At 47.7% G+C, this 23684-nt stretch overlaps 1 protein-coding gene across 5 annotated transcripts; it reads left to right on the top strand.

Annotated features, from left to right (window-relative positions):
• Positions 1–15932: 15932 nt before the first annotated feature.
• Positions 15933–21438, top strand: S1PR5 (sphingosine-1-phosphate receptor 5). 5 transcript variants are annotated; one of them, XM_079115430.1, is made up of 4 exons: positions 15933–15997; positions 16185–16325; positions 16747–17573; positions 19390–21438. In XM_079115430.1, exon 4 carries the CDS (start codon positions 19407–19409, stop codon positions 20592–20594), a length of 1188 nt encoding a protein of 395 aa, XP_078971556.1. In that variant the 5' UTR covers positions 15933–15997; positions 16185–16325; positions 16747–17573; positions 19390–19406; the 3' UTR covers positions 20595–21438. The 5 variants fall into 5 exon arrangements, with proteins under 5 accessions (XP_078971556.1, XP_078971560.1, XP_078971558.1 ...); XM_079115434.1 differs by lacking the exon at positions 16747–17573 and having other exon boundaries at positions 15965–16325; XM_079115432.1 differs by lacking the exons at positions 15933–15997; positions 16185–16325 and having other exon boundaries at positions 16566–17137.
• Positions 21439–23684: the final 2246 nt, after the last annotated feature.

The raw sequence follows: 23684 nt of genomic DNA, 5'->3' as shown, positions 1-23684 counted from the left end.
AGCCAACAGCATGATGATGAGGTGACTCTGTGAACCACCCAGAGTGTGACCTCTAGTGGCCAGTCCAAGTGTTCTGCCTTAGTCACCTGAAGGAAGTCAGATGAGGACTTGGATGAGGATGTAGGCTGTGAAAAGGGCACTAAAGGGCAGTCACCTTCCCGACTTTCCCTCCTGTTATTCTCCTCTCCATTCACTCTTACCTGTCTCCTTTCTCAAACTGGACAGGTGCAGCTCCACCTCAGGGCCTTTGCACTTGCCGTCCCTCGGCCTGGGCCACTCTTCACTGCATGACTCTTCCTCACTTCCTTCTGGTCTTTATTCAGATATCACCTCCAGGGACTGAGAATGTAGTTCAGTGGTAGAACCAGCAATGCCCTGGGTTCCATCCCCAGGAACACACACACACACACACAGAGATTCTAATGTCACTCCCCATGGGGTAATCATTCTCATCACTCTCAAAACTCTGCTCCACCCATACCCCTGGCCTTCTTCCCTCTTCCCAGTTTTATTTTTTTTTTAGAGCAGTCATTACAATCCCACTGTCTGGCAACTTGGGCTGCCATCACAAATACTATAAACCGAACCAGGCACGCTTCTAATCCCAGCAACCCAGGAGGCTGAGGCAGGAGGATCAACAGTTCAAAGTCAATTTCAGCAATGTAGTAAGACCTTGCCTCAAAATAAAAAACAAAAAGAAAAAGGGCTGGAGATGTGGTTAAGTGCCACTGGGGTCAATCACCAGTGTGTGTGTGTGTGTGTGTGTGTGTGAATAGTATATAACATACACACACACACACATATAAATGATATGGGTGGCTGAAGCAACAGGCATTTATTGGTCACAGTCCTGGAGGCTGGAAGTCCAAAATCAGATCCCCAATCTGGTGAGGATCTTGGTGAGGGTCCTCTTCCTACTGTGCCCTCACATGCTCTTCCTTGGTACCTGCACGCAGAGACTGCCTTCTGTCTTTCCTTCCTTCCTTCATTTTGCAGTGTTGGGGACAGAGCCCAGGGCCCTGTGCATACCCGGCAAGTTCTCTACACTGAGTTGCCCCCTCAATCGGTCTTCCTCTTTTTATAAGGGCATTAATCCCCTCATGAGGGCCCCACACTCATGACCTCATCTACCTCCAGTTATCTCCCTGCGTCCCAACCTTCAAGTATCATTGCATGAGGGATTAGGGTTCAAACATGATTTTTTTCCTGTGGAGACACAAACTTTCAGTTCATAGCATCTGATATTAGATATAAAGTGAGTGTATGCACGCGTGTGTCCTCACCTCTTGTGGGTGGGATCCAGGATGGGGAGGTCCTTGTCTTGGTCACTGCTGTGTCCTCAGTACTCAACATATGACCGTGCACATGATAAACACTCAAAAACACAGTAGTATGGCTGCCGTGGTGGTGCACACCTGTAATTCCAGTGTCTCGGAGGGCTGGATCAGGAGGGCCCGGGTTCAAGGCCAGCCAGGGGAACTTAGCGAGACCAGACCCCATCTCAAAATAGAGGAAGAGGTGTAGCTCAGCAGTAGAGGGAGTGCTTGGTGGCATAAGGGAGACCCTGGGTTCAATCCCCAGCACTGGGTGGGGTGGGAGAGAGGGGGAGAAGAGGAAAGGGGGAGAGGGGGAGAGAGGGAGAGAGAGAAAGAGAGAGAGAGAGGAAGAGAGAAAAGAAGAGGAGGAGGAGGAAGAGAAGGAGGAGGAGGAAGAGGAGGAGGACGAGGACGAGGATGACAAAGATGATGCCGAGACAGGTAAAGGGAGGGAAAAGGAGGAACAGGGGCTAAAGGAGAAAGCAGAGCCAGGGGTCAGGGAGACCTGGGTGAAGAGATGGAGACCCCGCGGGTAAAGGCTGGGTTGCAGAGCCCATGCATTGGCGAGATGGGGCTAGGGGTCCTCCCAGCTGACACCCAGGCAGGGGTCCTCATTGCCTCATAAGGGACAGACGGGCTTTGGGGGTGATGATCTCCCTAGGTTTACTCCCACCCCACTGTGGCCTCAGCTGGTTCCTCCTCTAAGGAGGAACCTGCTTCCCTCGCCCTTCACTCTCCCCATGAGGACCCCTGTAATATCAGCTCACCTCCTGAACCCCGGTCTCCAGTGTGCAGTCTAGTCACCATCTGTCATCCTTCCTGAGATGTCTGCCAGGATCCCTAGCATTGGTGGGACCCTAACTGTATTGATTTTGTCCCCACAAGCTTTTTCTCCTGTGCTTCTAGCCTCCAGGAGGCCAGCCCAGCACTCCTAGCCTCTACCACCTATGAATCTACTTCCTATTATATCCCCAGTTGTCCTGTCCCCCTAAAGCAGTAACACAACAACTAGTCATGACCACCCAGGCAGTCGATGCAGTTAGATGGTTTGGAGCAGGGACTCTGCTTCAGCGTCTGCCAAATGGGGTAAACCTACCTCCCCGGGTTTGGAAGAAGGATGAAACAAATAATGCCAAAAGCTTAGGACAGTACCTGGCACTCAGCAACCACCGTGGGAATTGTTACTGGGTTTTGTTTGTTTGGTACTGGGGACTGAACCCAGGGATGCTTAACCACTGAGCCACATTGCCAGCCCTTTTTATATTTTATTTAGAGACAGGGTCTCACAGAATTGCTGAAGCTGGCTTTGAACTCGAGATCCTTCTGCCTCAGCCTTCCAAGCTGGTTTTGTGGTTATAATTCTTATTTCTACCACTGCCCTCCTGGGGTTCAGTCCCATCAGCACAGACCTTGGCTTCCTGGCTCTCATCTCTGATTCTTCCAATTCACACAGTAACTTAAAGGAGTAGATTATGAAATTATTTTTATGAACAATTTCCACCAGACCAAAAAAGATTGGGGCAGCATAATCCAGCAGAAAAATAGCACAAGAAATAATTTTTTTTTTAAAGTTTTAATTTTTGTTTCTATTTTTCATGGTCATTTTATTTTATTTATTTTTTTAATGTGGTGCTGAGGATCGAACTCAGTGCCTCACACATGCTAGGCAAGTGCACTACCACTGAGCCACAACCCCAGCCCCAAGAAATAATTTTTGATATTCTAGTAAATGTGTTTTTAAAAAGTAGATGGAAGTGTAGCTCAGCATTTGAGCACTTGCCTACCATGCAAGAAACATGAGGTTCCCTTCCTTCCCCCAGCATGAGGGTGGGGAGAGAAGAAAAGAAAAACAGATGACATTGGGACACCAACTCAAAATTCCACTTGAGTAACTTTCAATAAGGTAGGATTTTCTCCTGATGACTGTACTATGGTGTGTGCCCATGAATTTTATCACAGGACTCTCAGCAATTCCAAAAATGTTTCCGTGTATCTCCACCCAGTTCCCATGCCCCTTGGTGAAATAAACCACGCCCTGGAAATCCCTCCAGCCTGCGCAGTTGCTGGAATAAATTGCACAGTCTTAAAGAAAACATAAATAAGTGGGTAGGCGCTTTCTCACAGTAGATCACTTTCCTTGTCAAACTTTCCCTGTTTTTTTGGAGTCATTCTGTCTTGCCTCTTATGCATTTATTACACAAAGCATGTGGGAAGTCCTGTTCGATCCCCAGCATTAAAAAACAAAATGAAACAAAACAAAACAAACAGAACAAAACCTATGGGGTTTTGTGACAGAATGTTCTAGAAATGAGCTCTTCTCAGTGCTGCCTTTTCAGTTGAAAGATTGTAAAATTATTCTTTCATTCCATCCATGTATCCTGAGTAATTGCTTTATGTCAAACACTACACCAGGTGATAGCTGTAGATACTGTGGTCTGCCCTTTGGTTCTTGCAGGTGGGATCTGAGAGATAAATGATGAACTCATTACATAGTTACAATTGAAATAATGGTTCTATAGGAAAATACAAGCTTACAATAGGTAAAAGTAAACTAGTTTGAGAACTTTGATCCAGTAGGACTTCTTAGATGAAGCCACATTTAAGTGGGGCTTTGCATCAGACAGAAAAAGTCAAGGTTTGCTGCAGTAATGAGGAAGTCCAAAACTCAGTGGTTTAAGCCAATCAAAATTTATTCCTAGCTTATGTTGCTCATCTTACATGAACTGGCAGGGACTCAATTCCACACAGTTATGCATGCAAGGGTCCAGGATGATAAGGTTGCCACCAAATTGTGACTATACCATATCTAATTCACTGCCTCCATTGATACAGAGGGACAAGAGTGGAGAAGCATGTGTAGGACTTCCTTTCCTTTATTTGTTTCTTTTTTTTAAAATTCAGTTCTGGGAATTGAATTCAGTGATGCTCTACCTCGAGGCCTTATATTTTTTTATTTTAAAACAGGGTCTTACCAGGTTTGCAGGCTGGCCTTGAACTTGTGATCTTCCTGCCTTAGGCTCCCAAATCGCTGGGATTACAGGCATGTACCACCATATCTACCCATGTTTAGGATTTTTAATGGCTGTGCCCAGAAGTGATGCATGTCATCCTGACCCCCATTTCAATGGCCAGCATTAGTCAAGGGAGCCACCTAATTGAAAAGGCTAGTTTTTCATTCAGTGAATATTGGTTACACTAGGAATGTCTACCATGGGATTTAAGTGGTGAATAAGAATTAGCCAGAAAAGGAAAGGAAAGAATTGCTTCCTAGCAGAACAAACAGCACATTCAAGGCCTCTGGATGCAAACCGACTATGGGTCTGTGGGCTTAAAACTCTGACAGAAAAGAATTTTCAACTTAGTGCACTATTTTCACTCAAAATACTGATCAAGGTGAAGCATGAGTAAAGGCATTTCAGAAGATGGAATGGCTCAAAAAATATTACTTCTTTTGCTCCCATGTTCTGTTAAAGCTATTGCAGGATGTGCGCCACCAAAATAAAGAGGTAAAACAAGAAACAATACACGAGCATAACCTTGTGCTGTGGTGCACGCCTATAATACCAGCAGCTCTGGAGGCAGAGGCAGGAGGATTGCAAGTTCAAAACCAGTCTCAGCAACTTAGCAAGGCCCTAAGCAACTTAGTGAGACCTTGTTTCAAACTAAAAGATAAAAACAACAACAAAAACAAAAAAAGGCTGGGGATGTTGCTCAATTCTATCGCTCCTGAGTTGATAGAATTCCCTAGTAGAGAGTACCCAAGAGGAAAACAGAATCTCCCTATAGATTATCTAGCAGATTTGATCATGTAAAAGTTAAATTAGAGGCACTGCCAGAAAAGCAAAGTCAAATAAAGGCAGTGGGGGCAATTAGCTCCAGGTGGAGAAATTATACCTCATAATTACAATTCTCCGTTGTATTCTTCAAAGGGAAATGAAATTACATTTCCATAAAAGCAATAAAAAGAATGCAAGCCACCAAGATACCAAGTGGGTGCATGTCTTATTTCCAGCCAGTGACTCAAAGGCAGCACGCGATGGCTGGAGGCATCTCAAACCTAACCAACCGCAACCTGAACCCCTGATCTTTTATCTGCCCCGTGGCCTTCCTATCTCAGAAGCCAGAAACGCAACCCACCGTGCCTTGGGGATTCCTGATCGCCCACATAAAAGCTTTCAAACCGACCTTGAGAAGACCCCTCCCACACTCGCCAGCCTGGCCAATAAGAGCATTCTCACCCCCAAGCCAGGTGATTGGTTGGTTATACGAGGTGAACCGGGGCTAATGATTTCAGTACCTGGCAGTTGGGAGTTGCTGAGTGGGAATAATGGATCCCTACTGACGCCCAGAGAGAAACTTCATGGCTAAGGAAGTCAGATTCCTGGCGACCTTGGAAATGTGTGTGTGTGTGTGTGTGTGTGTGTGTGTGTGTGCCCGGAGGATCAAACCCTAGATTTTGCACATGCCAGAAGAGCTCTACCTCTTGTACGCAACCCTCATTGAAACGTCCTTTTTTTTTTTTTTTTTTGGTGGGGGGTGTGGTTATCTGGGATTGAACCCAGGGGCACTCTACCACTGGACTACACCCCCAGCCCTCTTTAATTTTTATTTTGAGACACCCTAAATTCTAAATTGGCCAGACTGGCCTCGAACTTACAATCCTTCTGCCTCAGCCTCCAGAGTAGCTGGGTTTACAGGCATGTTCCACCATACCCCAGTACACATTCAAACGTCTTAATTCAACCAAGCCTAAAGTCAGCCCAATCCCTACATCTCTAAGTGTTCAGTTTCACGGGCCAAATGCTTTCTCTCTTTCTCATATCACTTTGAGTTGGTGTTTTCTTTCCTTTTTCTTTTTCCTTTCCTTCTTTCCTTTTACTTTTTTCTTCACTTCTTTTCTTTTTTCTTTTTCTTTTTTTTTTTTTTTTTTTATGAATGAACTCAATTGAGTAGCTGTTTTTGTTTCTCTACAACTTTCAACTAAACAAAACCCTATAACTGCAGCTCCTACTTCATGCCAGGTATTACATTAAAGAGTGGATACGAATTGTCTCCCTGAATCCATTGAGAAGGATAATAATTGCAATTCTCATTTACTTGATGAAGAAACTGAAGCTCACACAGGCAAATCCATTTATCTTAATCATTAGAGCCAGGGTTCCAACTCACATCTGACTCCAAAGCCTACCTGTCTTGTGTACCAGGAACAGAGCACTGGCCAGATTCACTCAGTCAGAGGCAGCAACTGGTGAGATTGGGGGTGGGGGCGAAAGTCAGATGCCAATGACCTGGGCTGCTGGAACTTTCTTTAGAGAGTACCAAGAGGTGCCATAAAGGGTGGTGAACAGGGGGAGGACAGGAAGAATGAACTGCTACGCAGATGGTGTGATGAATAATAAAAATAGTAGCCAGACGTGGTAGTGACCACGTGTAGTTCCAGCTTCTCAGGAGGATCCCCAAAGTCTGGGATCACTTGAGCCCAGGAGTTTGAGACCCACTTGGGCAATGTGGGGAGATCCCATGGCAACAAGAACAGCAACAATGATTATACTAACAGAAAGTAGGAACTATTCAAAGCACGGTGAGATACCATCTCATACCCACTTGATGGCTATAATTGAAAAAAAAACAAAAAACAGGAATTAACAAGTGTTGGGGAAAATGCGCAGAAATTGGAACCCTTACCCCATTGTTAGTGGAAATATAAGAATGTGGTTGTGTTGGAAAACAGCTCCCCCCATGCTAAACACATGCCCCAGGTATGCCTCAGTGACAGGGCGCTTTCCTAGCACTCAGGAGGCCCCAGCTTCCATCCCTATGTCCCTGGCACTCCCCCCCCCCCCCCCCCCCCCAAAAAAAAAAGCCAGACACAGTGGCACAAGTCTGTAATCCCAGTGATTTGGGAGGCTGAAGCAGGAAGATTGCAAGTTCACGACCAGCCTGGGCAACTTATTGAGAGAGACCCTGTCTCAAGGCATTAAAAGGGTTGGTGATACAGTTCAGTGGTAAAGCACCCCTGGGTTCAATCCCCAGTTCCAAAATTAACCATAGTTACCATATGACCCAATATTTCACTCCAAGGTATATATGCAGTAGAAATAAAAAAAACATGCACACATTCATGCATATAAAAAACATAGACACAAGTGTTCATAGGAGCATTATTCAAGGTAGGCAAAAAGTAGGAACAACCCAAATGTTCAGCAGCTCTAGAATGGATAAACAAAATGTGTGGCATTTATCCATACAATGGAATATTATTCAGCCAAAAAAGGAATAAAAATTCTAGCTACTCAGAGACTGAGGAGGATCTCAAGTTTGTGACCAGTCTGGGTAATTTAACAAGACACTGTCTCAAGCCGGACATGGTGGTATATACCTATAAACTCAGTGGTTCCAGAGGCTGAGGCAGGAGTATCATGAGTTCAAAGCCAGCCTCAAGAACAGCAAGGCCCTAAACAACTCAGTGAGACCCTGTCTCTAAATAAAATACAAAAACGGGCTGAGGATGTGGCTCAGTGATCATGTACCCCTTTTTAATCCTTGATTTAAAAAAAAAAAAAAGATCCCCATCTCAAAAAAAAATTAAAATTAAAATTCAATGCAGGTTTTTTAAAAAGAATGATGTACCTATTTATGCTACAAGGATGAACCTTGAATACATCAAGCTCTGTGGAAGAAGCCAGACACAGAAGGCCGCGTATTGCATGATTTCATTTCTAGGCCATGTCCAAAACAGGCAAATCCATCAAGATAGAAAGCAAAGGGGTGGTTCTCAGGAAAGTGCTGGGGGTGGGGTGAGAACTGAGCACAGGGCTTGATTTTGCAGTGACAAACATGTTCTAAAATTCATCATGGAGGTGGTTGCCCGACTCTGATTACACTAAAAACCATAGAATTGGATACTTTAAATATATGTTTTTTTTTCTTTGTCATTGTTATTTTATTTTATTTATTTATTTATTTTTTTGCTTTTTTGTGGTGCTAGGGATTGAACCCAAGGCCTCACCATACTAGGCAGGTGCTCTATTACTGAACCACATCCAGACCCCAAATGTGCAAATTGTATGATATGTGAATGATATTGCAACAGAGCTGTTAAACCACAGTAATGCTAGCTGGGCACTCTGGCACCTGTCTGTAATCCCAGCTATTCCTAAAATAGGAAGATCACAAGTTCGAGGCCAGCCTGGACAACTTAAGGGGAACTTGTCTCAAAATAAAAGTTACGATGGAGTCTATCTCAGTGGTACAGCACTTTCCTAACATGTGCAAGAGCCTGGGTTCTATCCTCAATCCTGTAAAAATAATAATATTAACTTTTAAAATGTACTGTTTGACACTGATCTTGTGTGGTTAGTTCTGGACCAGGCAATGTGCAGAAGTTCTTACGCCAATGATCAGGTTCCCATTAAGATCACTGTGACAGGGGCTGGGTTTGTGGCTCAGTGGTACAGCGCTTGCCTCACATGTGCGAGGCACTGGGTTGGATCCTCAGCACCACGTAAATAAATAAAATAAATAAAATAGTGTCCATCTACTACTAAAAAAAAAAAAAAAAAAAAAAAATTAAAAGAAAATCACTGTGACAAAGAAAGGGGCATTCATGTTTCCATTTTACAGGTGAGGAAACAGAGATCAGAGAAGTTTAGCAAATCGTCCCTGGTTATGCAGTTAAGAGTCGGCCAGACCCAGGGGCCTGACATTCAAGACCCTACCAGTCCTGACCCTTACCCCATCCCAAGCCTCACTGTTTTTTTGTTTGTTTGTTTGTTTTTGTTTGTTTGTTTTCTGGTACAGAGAATGAAGACAGGGCACTTAACCACTGAGACACATTCCAGCCCTTTTAATATTTTATTTAGAGACAGGACCTGCCTCGGTTGCTGTGGTTGGCTTTGAACTTTGAGGCTGCCTCAGCCTCCCAAGCCACCAGGATTACCGGCATGTGCCACCACACCTGGTCCAAGTCTTACCTTTTGTCCCTACTCCTTCTTCACTCTAAACCCAGCTCATATTCGGCCCAAGTGACTTCAGGTTCTTCAGTAAAGCCCCCAAGCCTCAGAAGGAGCCAATTCAATCTCTTGGCTGCTGTTTCCCTCTCTGAGTTGTAAAATTAAGTGTGAAGAGGCCAGAAAAAAGGAGGAAGTGCTGACTCCAGGGTTTCAAAGCTAGAACCTGAGAGGTAAGAGGTTATAGAGGGTCCCCAGAGGAGGCGCACCTCTGCCCCCTCCTCAGGGCCTGGCCTCAGACCCACTTCCAGGGTGTTTGCAGCTCTCTCTCTTCCTCCGTGACCTCAGTTTAACCCAAGCTGGAATGGAGGACACTTGTGGGTGGATGAGGTCAGATTTTTCCCTGGGGAATTTCCCAGGCCTGCAGGTGAGCAGGTGAGCAGGTGGCCCCACCCCAGTACCACTCAGCACCTTGGGAGAAGGTGGGTCCCCCAGTACCAAGCTACCTTCTCCTCCCTCCCACTCCTAAACAAAGCGCATTTGAGGGAGCCTGCCGGGCTGGGGGTGTAGCTCAGGGACCTTCGTGCCCAGCCTGGGAGAGATTCTGGCTTGGATCCCTAGCACCACAAAAACAAAACAAAAAGAAACACTGTCCTGATTGATTATGACTCAGCTACAGAAAGAAATGAAGATCTGATCCATGCTACAACGTGGAACAGCACCCAAAACGCAAAAGACCGCATGGCGTGTGACTCCACTCCTGTGAGGTATAAAGGACAGCTAAATAGGAGCTGCATGCTGTGTGCACATCTGCAATCTCATCTCAGAAGGCTGAGGTGGGAGGATTGTGAGGCCAGCCTCAGCAATTTAGCAAGACTCTGGGGAACACAGTGATACCCTGTCTCAATAAAAAAAAAAAGGGGGTGGGGGAGGGGCTGGAGATATAGCTCAGTTGATAGAGAGCTTGTCTCATATGCACAAAGCCCTGGGTTCAATCCCCAGCTCCCGCCCACACACACACACAAAGTACTAAATAAATTAAAAAAAAAAAATAAGGGCTGGATTTGTGGCTCAGTGGTAGGGCACTTGCCTGGCATGTGTGAGGCCTTGGGTTTGATACTCAGCCCCACATATAAATAAATAAAATTTAAAAATCCATTGACAAAAAAATTGTTTGAAAAAATAAAAATAAAAATAAATAAAAAGGGTTGGGGATGTGGCTCAGTCAGTGGTCTGGATATTTGCCTACCACGCAAGAGGCCCTTGGTTCAATCTCCAGCACCACACAGGGGAAAAATAGGTAAATACCCAGAGACAGAAAGCAGATTTGGTGTTTGCCAGGGACCCAGGGAGGAAGAAATAGGGACCAACTCCTTAATGGGTGTGGGTGATGAAAATATTTTCAAACTGGATAGAGTCGATGGTTGTAAATGCATTGGATACCACTGCATTATTTCTTTAAAATAGGTAATTTTATTATGCTTAAAATAAGACAAAAGGAAGTATGCCTGGCCTTTGCTCATGCAGAGTCCACTGTTAGGACCAGCATTTCCTCTGCGTTTTTTCTTTTTTTGTACTGATAGTGCTCTACACCGAGCTACATACCCCATTCTTTTTTATTTCGCTTTATTTTGAGACAGGGTCTCACTAAATTGCTGGCCTCAAATCTGTAATTCTCCTGCCTCAGGCTCCCAAGTAGCTGAGATTTCAAGTGTGCACCACCGCCCCCAGGGTAAACTTGATTTATTTATTATTGCTGTTGTTGTTGTTACTTTGGTTCTGGGGATTAAACCCAGGGGTGCTTTACCACTGAGCTACGTTCCACCGCCTTCCAAGTTGGTGGGATTACTGGCCTGCACCATTGCACCTAGAACTTAATTTTTATTTTTGGTAATGAGGATTGAACCCAGGGGCACTTGACTACTGAGCCACATTCCCAGCCTTTCTATATCTATATCTATATCTATATCTATGTTTAGAGACAGGGTCTTACTGAGTTACTTAGGGTCTCACTAAATTGCTGCAGCTGGCTTTGAACTTGTGATCCTCCTGCCTCAGCCTCCTGAGCCACTGAAATTACAGGTATGCACCACTGCGCCTGGCTAAACTTTATTTTTTTTTAAAGCACTTTCAGATTCGCAGGAAAAATTGCAAGGAATGTACAAATATCCCCTCCCCTATTTTTTTATATCCCCCTTAGGGATTGAACCTAGGGGTGCTTAACTACTGAGCTACCACCCTAACCCTTTTTATATTTTTATTTAGAAACAGAGCCTCACCAAATTGCTGAGGTTGCTTTGAATTCACGATCCTTCTGCCTCTGCCTCCAAGCCACTGGGATTACCCGTGGGTGCCACTGTGCCTGACTTTGTTGTATCTGTTCACACTTGGATCCCGGTATACACACAATGTTATGGTTTGGTATGAAGTGTTCCCCAAACTCATATGTTCAAGGTTTAATCCCCAATTGCAGCAATGCTCGAGGTGGGACGGATTGGATCAGGAGGCCTATTAGGGGGTGGGCCCAGTTGGACGAGGTAGGTCACTGGGGTGTGCGCCTTTGAAAGTGTATCTTGGCCTTCTCCCCTTCCCTTTTTTTCTCTCTCTCCTCCCTACTGCCATGAACTGAGCAGCTTTCCTCCACCACACCCTTTACCATGAAGTTCTGTCTCACCTCAGGCCCAGAGCAATGGAGCCAGCTGACTATGGATGGAAACATTTGCAACTGTGAATCAAAATAAATCTTCACTTGGGATCGTGAGTTCAAAGCCAGCCTCAGCAACAGCAAGACGCTAAGCAACTCAGTGAGATCCTATCTCTAAATAAAATACAAAATAGGGCTGGGAATGTGGCTCAGTGTTTGAGCCCCCCTGAGTTCAATCCCTGGTAACCAATAAATAAATAAACAGATCTTTACACTTTAAGTTGACTTTCTCAGGTATTTTGTCACAGTGATGAAAAACTAACTAATATACATAGCCTCCTTCGCTAAACATCCCCACTGTGGTGGTACCTGTGTAGTCAATAAACCTCCATTGATTCCTCAGTAATTTGGATCATCATACAAAGTCCATAGTTGACATTAGGGGTCCTTCTTGGGTGTATAGTCAATGGGTTTTGGCAAAAGTAAAACAACATGCATCCACCATTGTAGTTTCACACAGCATACTACCACTGCCCTAAAAATTGAGTTCCCCCTACCTCTCTCCCTCTCTGCTAAACTCTAGCAACCATCCACCCTTTTCCCGACTGCACAGCTTTGCCTTTTCCAGAATGAATATAGTTGGGTCATGTGATGTGTAGACTTTTCAGGTTGGTTTCTCTCACATATGCACATTTAACCTTCTTTCATGTCATCTTATGTCCTGAGACCTCATTTCTTTGTAGCATTGAATAATATTCCATTGTCTGGATGTATCACAGTTGATTTATTCACCCACTGAAGGACATCCAGGTTTCTTCCACACTTTGGCAATTTATTATTATTATTATTGTTATTATTATTATTATTAGGGTTTTCTAGTTATACATAGTAGCTGGGTTCATACATGCATGGAAACCGATTCCAGTTCTTGATCCCCTCTCTCCCCCACCAATGTTTTGGCAATTATAAGTAAAGCTCCTATAAATATCCATCTACTAGCATTTGTGTGTACTATATTCAGTTCTTTAGAAGTAAGGCACTCCCATCAAGAGTGGCACAGGCCTGTAATCCCAGCAGCTTGGGAAGGAGGAGGTTTGCAAATTCCAGGCCAGCCTCAGCAATTTAGTGAGACCCTCAGCAACTTAGGGAGAAACCATTTCAAAATAAAAAAGATATACAGTGGAATATTACTCAGTCATAAAGAATAATAAAACTATGGCATTTGCAGGCAAATGGATGAAACTGGAGAATATCATGCTAAGTGAGATAAGCCAATCTCAAAAAACCAAAGGAAGAATGATCTCTCTGATTAGCGGATGATGATACATAATGGGGGGGAGGGGGCAAGAATGGAAGAAGGAGGGACTGTATAGAGGGAAAAGAGGGGTGGGAGGGTAGGGAAAAAAATAACAGAATGAATCAAACAACATTACCCTATGTAAATGTATGATTACACAAATAGTATGCCTTTACTCCATGTACAAACAGAGAAACAACATGTATCCCATTTGTTTACAATAAAAATAAATTAAAAAAAAAAGACTGGGGATGTAGCTCAGTGGTAAGTGCCATTGGATTCACTCCCCAGTACAAAAAAAGGAGGAGGAGGAGGAGGAGGAGGAAGAGGAGGAGGAGGAGGAGGAGGGGGAGGAGGAAGAGGAGGAGGAGGAGATGATGATGATACTCCATCTAGCCCACCCTCAGAGGAAGGGAACTGAACTCCATCCTCTAGAGGGAGAAGTAGCCAAGTATTTGTGGATGAAAACATTAATCACCAAGGTGATTAATAAGTATTTTATATGATAAACTTTGAAACTATGAAAATACCTTGCTAATTTTTTTTTTTTTTTTTTTTTTTTTTTTTTTTTGCAGTGCTGGGGATTGAACCCAGGACCTTGTGCTTGCAAGCCAAGCACTCTACCAACTGAGCTATATCCCCAGCCCCTAATGTTTTGACAACAATTTTATTTTTTACAATTTATATTTATTTATTTATTTGCTTATTTTTATATCAGCAAATGAACCTAGAGGTTTTTAACCACTGAGCCACATCCCCAGTCCTTTTTTCTTTTTTACTTTTTATTCTGAGACAGTCTTGCTAGGTTGCTGAGGCTAACCTCAAACTTCCCATCCTCCTGCCTCCGCCTCCCAAGTTGCTGGGATCATGGGTACACCACCGCATCCAGCCTAAAATAAAGAACTTTCAAGCAATGAAAGATGCTTCAGGCTCATTGTGTATTTGTGTGTGTGTGTGTGTGTGTGTGTGTGTTTCTAGCTCCAGCTCTAGAATCAGTCATTTCCCCATGGAGAGCTGGTTCCTTACATCAGAAAATGGCACTTAGAAACCAAGATCAGGGTATTGGGGGTATACATTGCTCTTGGGATGTCATCACATTGGATTATCAACAGAACTGGGAAGTGTGTGTGGTGTGTGTGTTTAATCCATTTTATTTTGAAAATAGCACAATAGCACAGACTGGGTAATTTACAAAGAAGAGGGATCTATTGTGGTTCGTGGTTCTGGTTCAAGGTCAAAAGGCCCCTCTGGTGATGGCCTTGCAGAGTCTCCAGGTGGTGCATGACATCATGTGGCAAGAGAACTGGAGATGTGAAGAACATAACCAACCTGACTTTTATAGCAGACCAATTTTCAAGATAACGCATTAGCCCATTAATCCATTAATTAATCTATTCATGAGGGCAGATTCCTAATCACCTCTTAAAAGTCCCACCTGGTCCCACTTCTTAATACTTCACAAGCAGGAATGAATTTCAACATGAGTTTTGGAGAGGACAAACCATAGCAGTGTCTCTGTGTATGTATCCTAATCCATGTACACACAGGTATCTGTATTTATTTTCTTCTGTGTTAAGAGAAGCATGATATACTGATAACCCCAGTCCAGCACCACATTGCTTATTTGTAACTTATCTGTTACCTTCCTTCTCCAACAGCATAAGACCTGGCTGCAATATCTACAAGGTAATGTATTTGTTGAACTCTAGCATGCAAATATTTTTAGAATTGTTAACCTGTACACCTGTGAGAATCAAACTTACTGACAAGAATAGTCTTTCTGACTGCTACTTCAGGGGGAAATCTGACTGAGCGGGACATATTGGCCTGTGGGGAGGAGCAAGTTGACCCTCTGGCCTCCAGTTTGAGACACTCCCCCCGCCCGCCACCCCAAACCCTGTGACTCTGATTTCTGGCCATGGGAAAGTTGTCAGTTCACACCTTCCTGATGTCAAGTTCAAGCGTCAGGATTGTGTTGAAGTGGTAGGAATAGGAAACCCTGAAGCAGCCCTCTGGCTCCCAGGGTGGGTCACGGGTGTAGGGGGGCCATGGGAGGCACAGACCCTGCTCTGCCAGAGAGTGGGCACAGACTGGGTGGGGCAGCCCCTGTGGGCAAGGGCCCAGCAGAACCTGCTGGGCAGGTGTGCTGGCCCAGGCAAGTCTTAGGCAGGCAGGCTGCAGCAGGATCAGGGAGACTGAGGGTGAAACCTCACTGCCTGGTGGGTGGGAGTGGGGATGGGGTGGGGTGGTTGCTGACAGGGCCTGAACCCTGATCCTTCCTAATCTGTCTGCAGGGATACAGAGGCAATCAATGCTGACCTGTACTAATGTAACGGAGTTTCCATAGTATGCCCAATCTCTATGAAAACTCTTCATCTTCTGTAACAGGTCTGGGATGGGCACTGTGATTTCCTCCATTTTACAGATGAAGCCAAGAAGGCTCAGAGGGGGCCTCACCTGCATGGGGTTCTAGATCACAAAGTGGCTGAGCCTGGCTCCAGACTCTGAGCCAGTAACCTTTCCACATCCGGATAGAGGGACAGACAGGATCCTTGCCTTCTTGAAACTGAGTCTCTAGGGCAGACACACACAGAGATGAACAAATGAACAAAGTGATTGTAGATATGCCAACTGCCATTTGAGAATGGGGTGGGGGCAGATTAGGGAAGGCCTCTCTGAGAAGATGTCAGCTGGGAAGAGCTAGCGGAAGGACACTCCAGGCAGATCCATCCTCGATTTCAAAGGGTTTGAAGTGTCTGAGGAACAGGAAGGCCAGTGGGGCTGAAGCAGAGTGAGTGAGGCGGCTGGGATGTACAGAGAGGACAAGTAAAGACTTGTGGGCTCTGGGGAGGACATTGTAGTTTAGCGACATAGGGAGCCATGAGAGGGTTTAGAGCAGGGCAGAGACCAATTCGAATATTAAGAACTGTGGCTTCATGGTGGAGCCAACATTAGGTATGGAAGCACCGTTTCTCCAGGGGACTCCTGACATCTGCCCGATACGCCGCAGCCGGAGTCCCCAGGCTCCCAATCCGTGGGAAAGAGGCACACAGGGAGGAGGCGGGAGTGAAGGGTGCTAAGCCCACGGCCGGAAGAGCACTACTCTGCCCTACAAGGAGGTGAGATTGCCGCCTGGGAGGTGTGAAGGGGCCACCTCCCCACCCTGGGGTGCTGTTTCCCCTTTGAAGAAGGAGGTCTTTTATCGAGCACCTACTCGGTGCCAGGAGAGGCCGCCGCGGCGTTGGGGGACCTTCGACTCTCATTTCAGCGGTTCGCGAGCCCTAGGCTTAGTTTTTAGGGCGGCTGGAACTGGGTACGGAAGGGTTAACGCCCCCTCCCCCAGGGATCCCATTGGCTGCGCTACCCCCGCGCATGTGTTTGATTGGTCTGAGCAAGTAGGCGCAGTTCTGCCTACTCGGGAACCGCGGGGGCGGAAGCCGCCAGGATTCCCAAGGGGACACATCGGGGCGCGACCTGCGAGGATTCCTAAAGGGTTATATGGGGGACCTGGACTGGGGGTCCTCATGATTCCTTCCACAGGGACACTGATCGACCCATGCCATCGACTTCTGTCTCATCTCTCCTGGGCTATCCTCACCCTACCTGTCGCTAACAGTGCCTGGAGAGACCGGGCAAAGGGCACTTCCCAGTGAAGGACGCGTGGCCAAGCCCAGCCCCCCTCCCAGATGTGGTCTCCGGTCTGAGTTGGGGAGCTGGACCCTCAAGGAAACTCCGGGAACTGAGTGGGGGGATTGGTGTATGGCCAGCTGAGACTGGCGGGCTGGAGGAGCCGCGGCCTGGGAGAGGCGTGGGAGAACGACACAGCGACGGAGAGAGACATCCAGAGACAGAAAGAAACAGAGACCGTGAGAGAACCGAGGGGAGACACACAGAGAAGTGAGGGAAACGTTCACTCATTCACACTCCTTCAGTAGGTACTTACTGGCTGTGTCTCGACCGTACCTAAGACGGATTCAATTCCCTGCCCCAGTGGGTTGACAGGCCTGCAGTCTTGTGGGGACACAGCCCAGAACACAACATCTGAGTAAATCACCTCTTAAGGAGCGATAAGAATGTGAGAGATCGGGTGGGGGGATGCTGGAACCAGGAGGCGGGACGAGTCAGACCCTCCTATCTGGGGACAGGGAAGTTCCTGTCTGCGTCAGCCCCTCCCCCCACTCACCCCCAGCGGGGAATCGGAGGGAAATGGGGAGGGGCCTCTGCTTGGGAGCAGTAGGGACCTATCCGCAACAGCGAGAGAATACAAGTTGCAGCCGCCCCTGCTCAAGACCCCTGCTAATCTGCGCTGCCCGGTCCTTCATTGACGAGGAGTCCTTGGGGCTCAACACAGGAGACTCAGTTGGAAGGTGGGTGGAAAGTGAGGAATGGTCAGTGCTCAGGCTCAGGTGGCCCCCTTTGAGTGGGGGAAAGCCGTTTAAGCTGTGGCCTCCGGCGCTGAAGAAACCCCCCATTCCCGCGGCTCCAGGTTCTCTCACCGCGACGGAGCGTCCCTGGGAGCGCAGCCCAGCCCCCGAGGGGGAAGTTGAGGGCTCGCCGGTGCCAGTCGCCGCCGGGACGCTCTCCGGTGCCGCGGCGGGTGGCACAGGCTGGCAGCCACGGGCTGAGTGCCCAGGTCCCAAGGGAGGGGGCAACAGCCTGCAATCGCGGTCCCTCCCCGCCTCGGGCCCGCCCCCTAGCCTGCCAGCTCCACTCCCGCCCCCGGAGCTGCACATTCGGCTCTAGGCAGCGCGACTGCCAGGGGCGCACCACTTGGGCACAAGAGTGAGTATTCAGCCTTGGACTCGTGGAGGAACCGGGCTCCGCATGGCCTGGAAGGGGTCTCCTTGATCACTCCCGGAGCCTGGAAACGCACAGGGCTTCTTGCTGGGGTTTTCTGATCCTTTTCCCGAGGCTTCTAGGGAGCGGAAGCCGACGACTCTCGGGCTAGGTGCAGGGTCCGAGTTGGGGCTGGGGTCTCTTGGAAACCCTCGCCCTCTCCCTTTCCTGGCCAGACGACTGCAAGTTCCGCTATATCAGTCCTGGTCGAGGGGGTTGGTGCAGAGGCTGTGTTCCTCTGCTAGCTGTAGAAGACAGACAATGGTAACCGGAGTCTCGGTATTTGGAGCCTCCCCGCCCTTAGGGTGACTGAATCAGTAACTCCCTGTAGGTCTGCATTGGCGGGTGGTTCCCAGTGTTCGAATGAAGATGGCTGGGATCATCCCTGGCGGTGTGCAAAAAATTCTGTTCCCCAGGCCTTGGCTTCCTTATCTGTTAAGTGGGAGCCACAAGACAGTGAAACTATTTCTGTGTGACGGTACTTGTGTGAGAGAGTGAAAACCTCTGTGTTTGCGTCCATGCGAGTTATTTCTTTTGAGCCTCAGTTTCCTCATCTGGAAATTGGGACTTGGGGTAGAATTGTCAAGAGGATTAAAGGGCATACTCACAGGTGCGAACTATTATTTTGATTTAATGACATGTGTGTCTCCCTGCAAGAGCCTGTCTATGCTCAGGATTCTGACCACTGCCCTTGAACTCTGCCTCCGACAAATGAGTGGGTAGGATCAGCTTTCTCACAGTTGGTCCCCCCACCCCACCCCAGGAAAAAGCTTTGTGTGTAGCAAGGCTTGTGGACTGTGGGGCTCTGGGCCACATACTGGGTGTGGGTGGATGGAGGTTGTGAAATTGTGGCCTGTGCTACAGTGTGAGACCTTGTCTTCATGTGATTGAATTTTGTGTCCTGCTTATCTCTGCCTTTGTCACTAAGTTCATGTCTGAATGTATTTTTGCTTTTTCTTCTGTTTGGTGGTGCAAGACTGTTTTTGCCCTTGTCTGTGAACATGTGTGCACACGAATTCCTGTCATTGTGTTTGTGTGTCTCTTTCTGTGAGTCTCTTGTGTTTTGGGGTTTTCCTGTAGTTATGATTGAATATGCCTCTGGATATTCCTGCTTGTGTGTTATTAGTGTTCCTTTTGTAGAGGACTGTGCCTCACCCTGTCCTCTCCTGATAGTGTGCGTGTGTGTCTTTCTCCATTGACACTCCCCTCCCATTCTGGAAAGAGTAGTGGGTTGGGGTTAGGGCCCCTTTCCTGGGCCTCCTAGACCTTGTCTGTTCCTGCCTTGCTGGTCGTGGGATAGTACTCAGGGAGAACAGCTGGACTGACACTGCCCTGTCTTCTTCGTAGCCTTGGGGCGGCAGCCCATGGAGTCGGGGTTGCTACGACCAGCGCCGGTGAGCGAGGTCATTGTGCTGCATTACAATTACACCGGCAAGCTACGCGGTGCGCGCTACCAGCCCGGCGCAGGATTGCGTGCAGACGCTGTTGTGTGCTTGGCGGTATGCGCATTTATTGTGCTCGAGAACTTGGCGGTGTTGTTGGTGCTCGGGCGCCATCCGCGCTTCCATGCGCCCATGTTCCTGCTCCTGGGCAGCCTCACGTTGTCTGACATGCTAGCAGGTGCTGCCTACGCCATTAACATTCTACTATCCGGACCACTCACGCTGCGATTGTCACCTGCGCTCTGGTTCGCTCGTGAAGGAGGCGTCTTCGTGGCGCTCGCCGCGTCGGTGCTGAGCCTCCTGGCCATTGCACTCGAGCGCCATCTCACCATGGCGCGCCGGGGACCCGCGCCTGCTGCCAGTCGAGGGCGCACGCTGGCAATGGCCGTCGCAGCTTGGAGCGTGTCGCTGCTCCTTGGGTTATTGCCCGCACTCGGTTGGAACTGTCTGGGTCGCCTGGAGGCTTGCTCCACTGTCCTGCCGCTCTACGCCAAGGCCTACGTGCTCTTCTGTGTGCTCGCCTTCCTGGGCATCTTGGCGGCCATCTGTGCACTCTATGCACGCATCTACTGCCAGGTACGAGCCAACGCACGGCGACTGCGAGCACGACCAGGGGCTAGCAGGGGCACCTCGACCCGCTCGCGCCGCACACCGCGATCGCTGGCGCTGCTGCGCACGCTCAGCGTGGTACTCCTGGCCTTCGTGGTGTGTTGGGGCCCTCTCTTTCTGCTGTTGTTGCTAGACGTGGCCTGCCCGGCCCGCGCCTGCCCTGTGCTCCTGCAGGCGGACCCCTTCCTGGGCTTGGCCATGGCCAACTCGCTTCTGAACCCCATCATCTACACACTCACCAACCGTGACCTGCGTCATGCGCTCCTGCGCCTTGTCTGCTGCGGCCGCCGCCCTTGCAGCGGGGGCGCCCAGCGATCCGGAAGCGCACCTGGAGCTTCGGGTGGCCTGCGCCGCTGTCTACCCCAGGGCCTGGACCACAGCTCCAGCCGCTCTGAGCGCTCGTCGCCCCAGCGAGATGGACTGGACACCAGTGGCTCCACGGGTAGCCCCAGCGCGCCCACAGCTCCTCGGACTCTGGTACCCGAACCGGTAGCAGACTGACGCCATCAACCTGTCATTGCCTTTCCCAAGAGTTGTTTTACAGACTTTCTCTCTTTTAAAAGAGAAATTTGTAGGAAACACAGCCAAAGATGGTGGAGACAGAAGAAACAAAAAGGGAAGATGTATTTATTAAGCCTAGACTCCCCAACAACGAAGAGACAAAAATTCTTAACCTCCTGGAATTGACGTCCTGGTGGGGGCACGGACAACACAGTGATGTTATAATAATGGAGATAATTCCAGTGACAGTACAGGAATGGAATGGGACGGTGTAGAGGTGGTGACATGTATTGGTCAAAGACCCTGAGGCTGGAGTGTGCCCACGTGTCCTAGGAAAAGCAAGGATCTCCGCGTGGGTAGAGCAGCAAATAGGGGAAGAGAATGGGAGGAGACAAGAACAGGAAGATGACCCAGCAGAATGTGGAAGACCTGTGGATCCCGGGTTTTTGTTCGAGGGTCATCAGGAAGGGTTCTAAGCAGAGGAGGGACTTGCCCTGATTCAGATGTTCTCAGGCACCTTATGGCCAGTGCAGAGGGCAAAAGTGAAAGGCAGAAGCAGGTGAAGGGACAGCACTGACCCAGAGGAGTAATAAGGAAGAACCCCACTATGCTCACACAAGGTGGATTCTAGATAGATTTTGGAGGCAGCAGACAGAATTCCTGAAAATGGGTGTGAGAATGAGGGAAAGAAAGCTCTCAGGAGCAACTCCAAGAGCAGGGCACCCCAAAATTTGATTCTGGGAGAGAGCCAAATCCTGACAACAAAATTTCTTTGAGTGTGGTGTCAGATACTTCATAAGAAATACAATTGTAATAAAATAATAAGAGTGATTACAGTTTATAATGCTTGGCTAGTCCCCTCTACTGGGATACCTGGGAATCACTTATTTTTTTCACCCTACTGTAGTCTGGTAAAGTAGCTGTCCTTTTCCCCATTTGACAGATAAAGAAACTCGAAGCAGTGAGCACCTCGCCCCAGTGTCCTGACCAGGATACTAGCCCAGGCTGTCTGGACCCCAGGCAGGAGGAGGCCAACCCCATTATCTGGCCCCTGGAGGGCTCTGGCTAGATCAGGCCGACACGCCCCCCTCCCCAGGGTGGACATTCTTGCCTGGGGGAGATACCAGGACCCGTTTGTGTCCATAAAAGGCTCCAGGCGCGCTGGCCACGACCCGGCAAGTCCCCAGGCACATTCCTGACACTGCACTGAGGGGCTGGCACCGGGGGTTGGGAGGGGGCGTCTGGCTTGGGGTTTAGATTGAGGCGCGCCACCTTGCGGGTGATCTGGAAACTGCAAGCAGCCTCAAAAATCAGTGGTGGTGTAGTCGCTGACCTAGTCTTGAGGCACATTTCTGCCAGCCATGCTCAGGCTGCCTCTGCACGCCACATGCGTGTAAAACCAACATGTTTCCTGGAACACGAGTACACCCCAAACCGAGGTCACCATCCTAGGGCGCTCCCAGAACTCCCACCTTCCTGGCTTCTCTAATCTTCCAGAAGAATCCAAGGCCTCCTTGGACACCCCACCCTGTTCTCTTGTTTGGTGGTATGATGGTAGCAGATTTATACAATAAAAAACAAAAGGAAAACCAAAAAAATACACTAAAAAAGCACCCAGCTCCCCTTCCGGGTTACCATCACTACTGATCACTATTGGGATTCCTGGGGAAATTTCAGAGCTATTCTATGGATAAATGAACTGAAATGTAAACATCTTTTCTCTATCACACTAATTTATCCCTCTTCTGCATCTTGCTTTGTTTACTTAATAGCATATCTTGGAAATGGCTGCACACTCACACATTTCATTTAACTATGTGTTTGGAGATAAGGTCTTGCTATGTTGCCTGGGTTGGCCCTGAACTCCTGGGATCTAGCAACCCTCGCACCTTAACCTCCCTAGTGTTGGAACTACAAGCTCTCATTGCTGCACCCCATGATCCACACATTGTATACTGTCTTGCTGTCTGTCTGCTTGAACTGCCATAACAAACAAAACTGGATGACTTAAATAACAGACATTTATTTCTTTCAGTTCTGGAAGTTAGGAAGTTCAGGATCAGGGTGCTAGCATGGTTGAGTTCTGGTGAGATCTCTCTTAGTTTGCAAATCACTGCCTCCTCACCATGTCTTCACATGGAAGAGACAGCAAGATCTCTCTCTGCAAGATTTCTCCTTAGAAGGGCACCAATCCACTAGATACAGTGGCACAAAGCTGTAATCCCAGCTATTTGGGAGACTGAGGCAGAAGGATTATAAATCTGAGGCCAGCCTGAGTAATTTAGCAAGACCTTGTCTCCAAAAAACAAAAAAGCAAACAAACAACAACAAAAAGCAATAATCTAAGCCCATTATAGGGAAGGGTCCCCATCCTCTTGACCTCATCAAAACCAAATTATCTTTCAAAAGTCCCAATCTCAAAATATCAAAATACCATCCCATTGGGTCAGCACATGAATGGGCAGAGGGTGCTTAATTCAGTCAATGGTACTTACATCCATACAGTAAATGACTTACTTCTTTTAACTGGCTGCGTACTAATTCTCAGCATGGATGTGCCATCACCTATTAAACCACTCTTCTACTCACATAGGGGTTGAGTCCAATCCTGATACATCATGCTGCCAAATTTGTGTACATAATCCTGTACTTGTGGACAAATGTCTACTGCTTGTTCACAGGGCCGGTAGGTTTGAGTTTTGGGTGATAATAAGATATCCTGGTGAATGTGCCAGGAGCTTGCTTGTTCCAACTTTCTGCCACTCCGTGCATTCTCTAGGGCTCCTCCTCTGTATATGTCAGGAACTACCGCTTCACACAAGGAGTGTGCAGTAGGGTGGGTGGGAGGCAGGACGCCACCCTAGACCCTGGGTAGTTTAATTCCAGACCCAAGAGACACAAATTTTTAGTCCCCCGCATTCACCCAGAAGCTCCAGGAACCTTTCTCTCTCTCTCTCTCTTTAATATAGCATCTCTTATTCCATCTAGCCTTTCCTTTTATTATTCATTTAGATGAACTCTTTAAATTTAACTACATTTGTTTACAAGTTAACTTTATAGTTATAGGGCTGAAGATTTAGTTCTGAGGTA

Source organism: Sciurus vulgaris (genome assembly GCF_902686455.1).
Source record: "Sciurus vulgaris genome assembly, chromosome: 16".
Lineage (NCBI taxonomy): Eukaryota > Metazoa > Chordata > Mammalia > Rodentia > Sciuridae > Sciurus > Sciurus vulgaris.
Note: the sequence above shows the minus strand (reverse complement) of the source record. Positions and strands in the feature narration are given on the sequence as shown.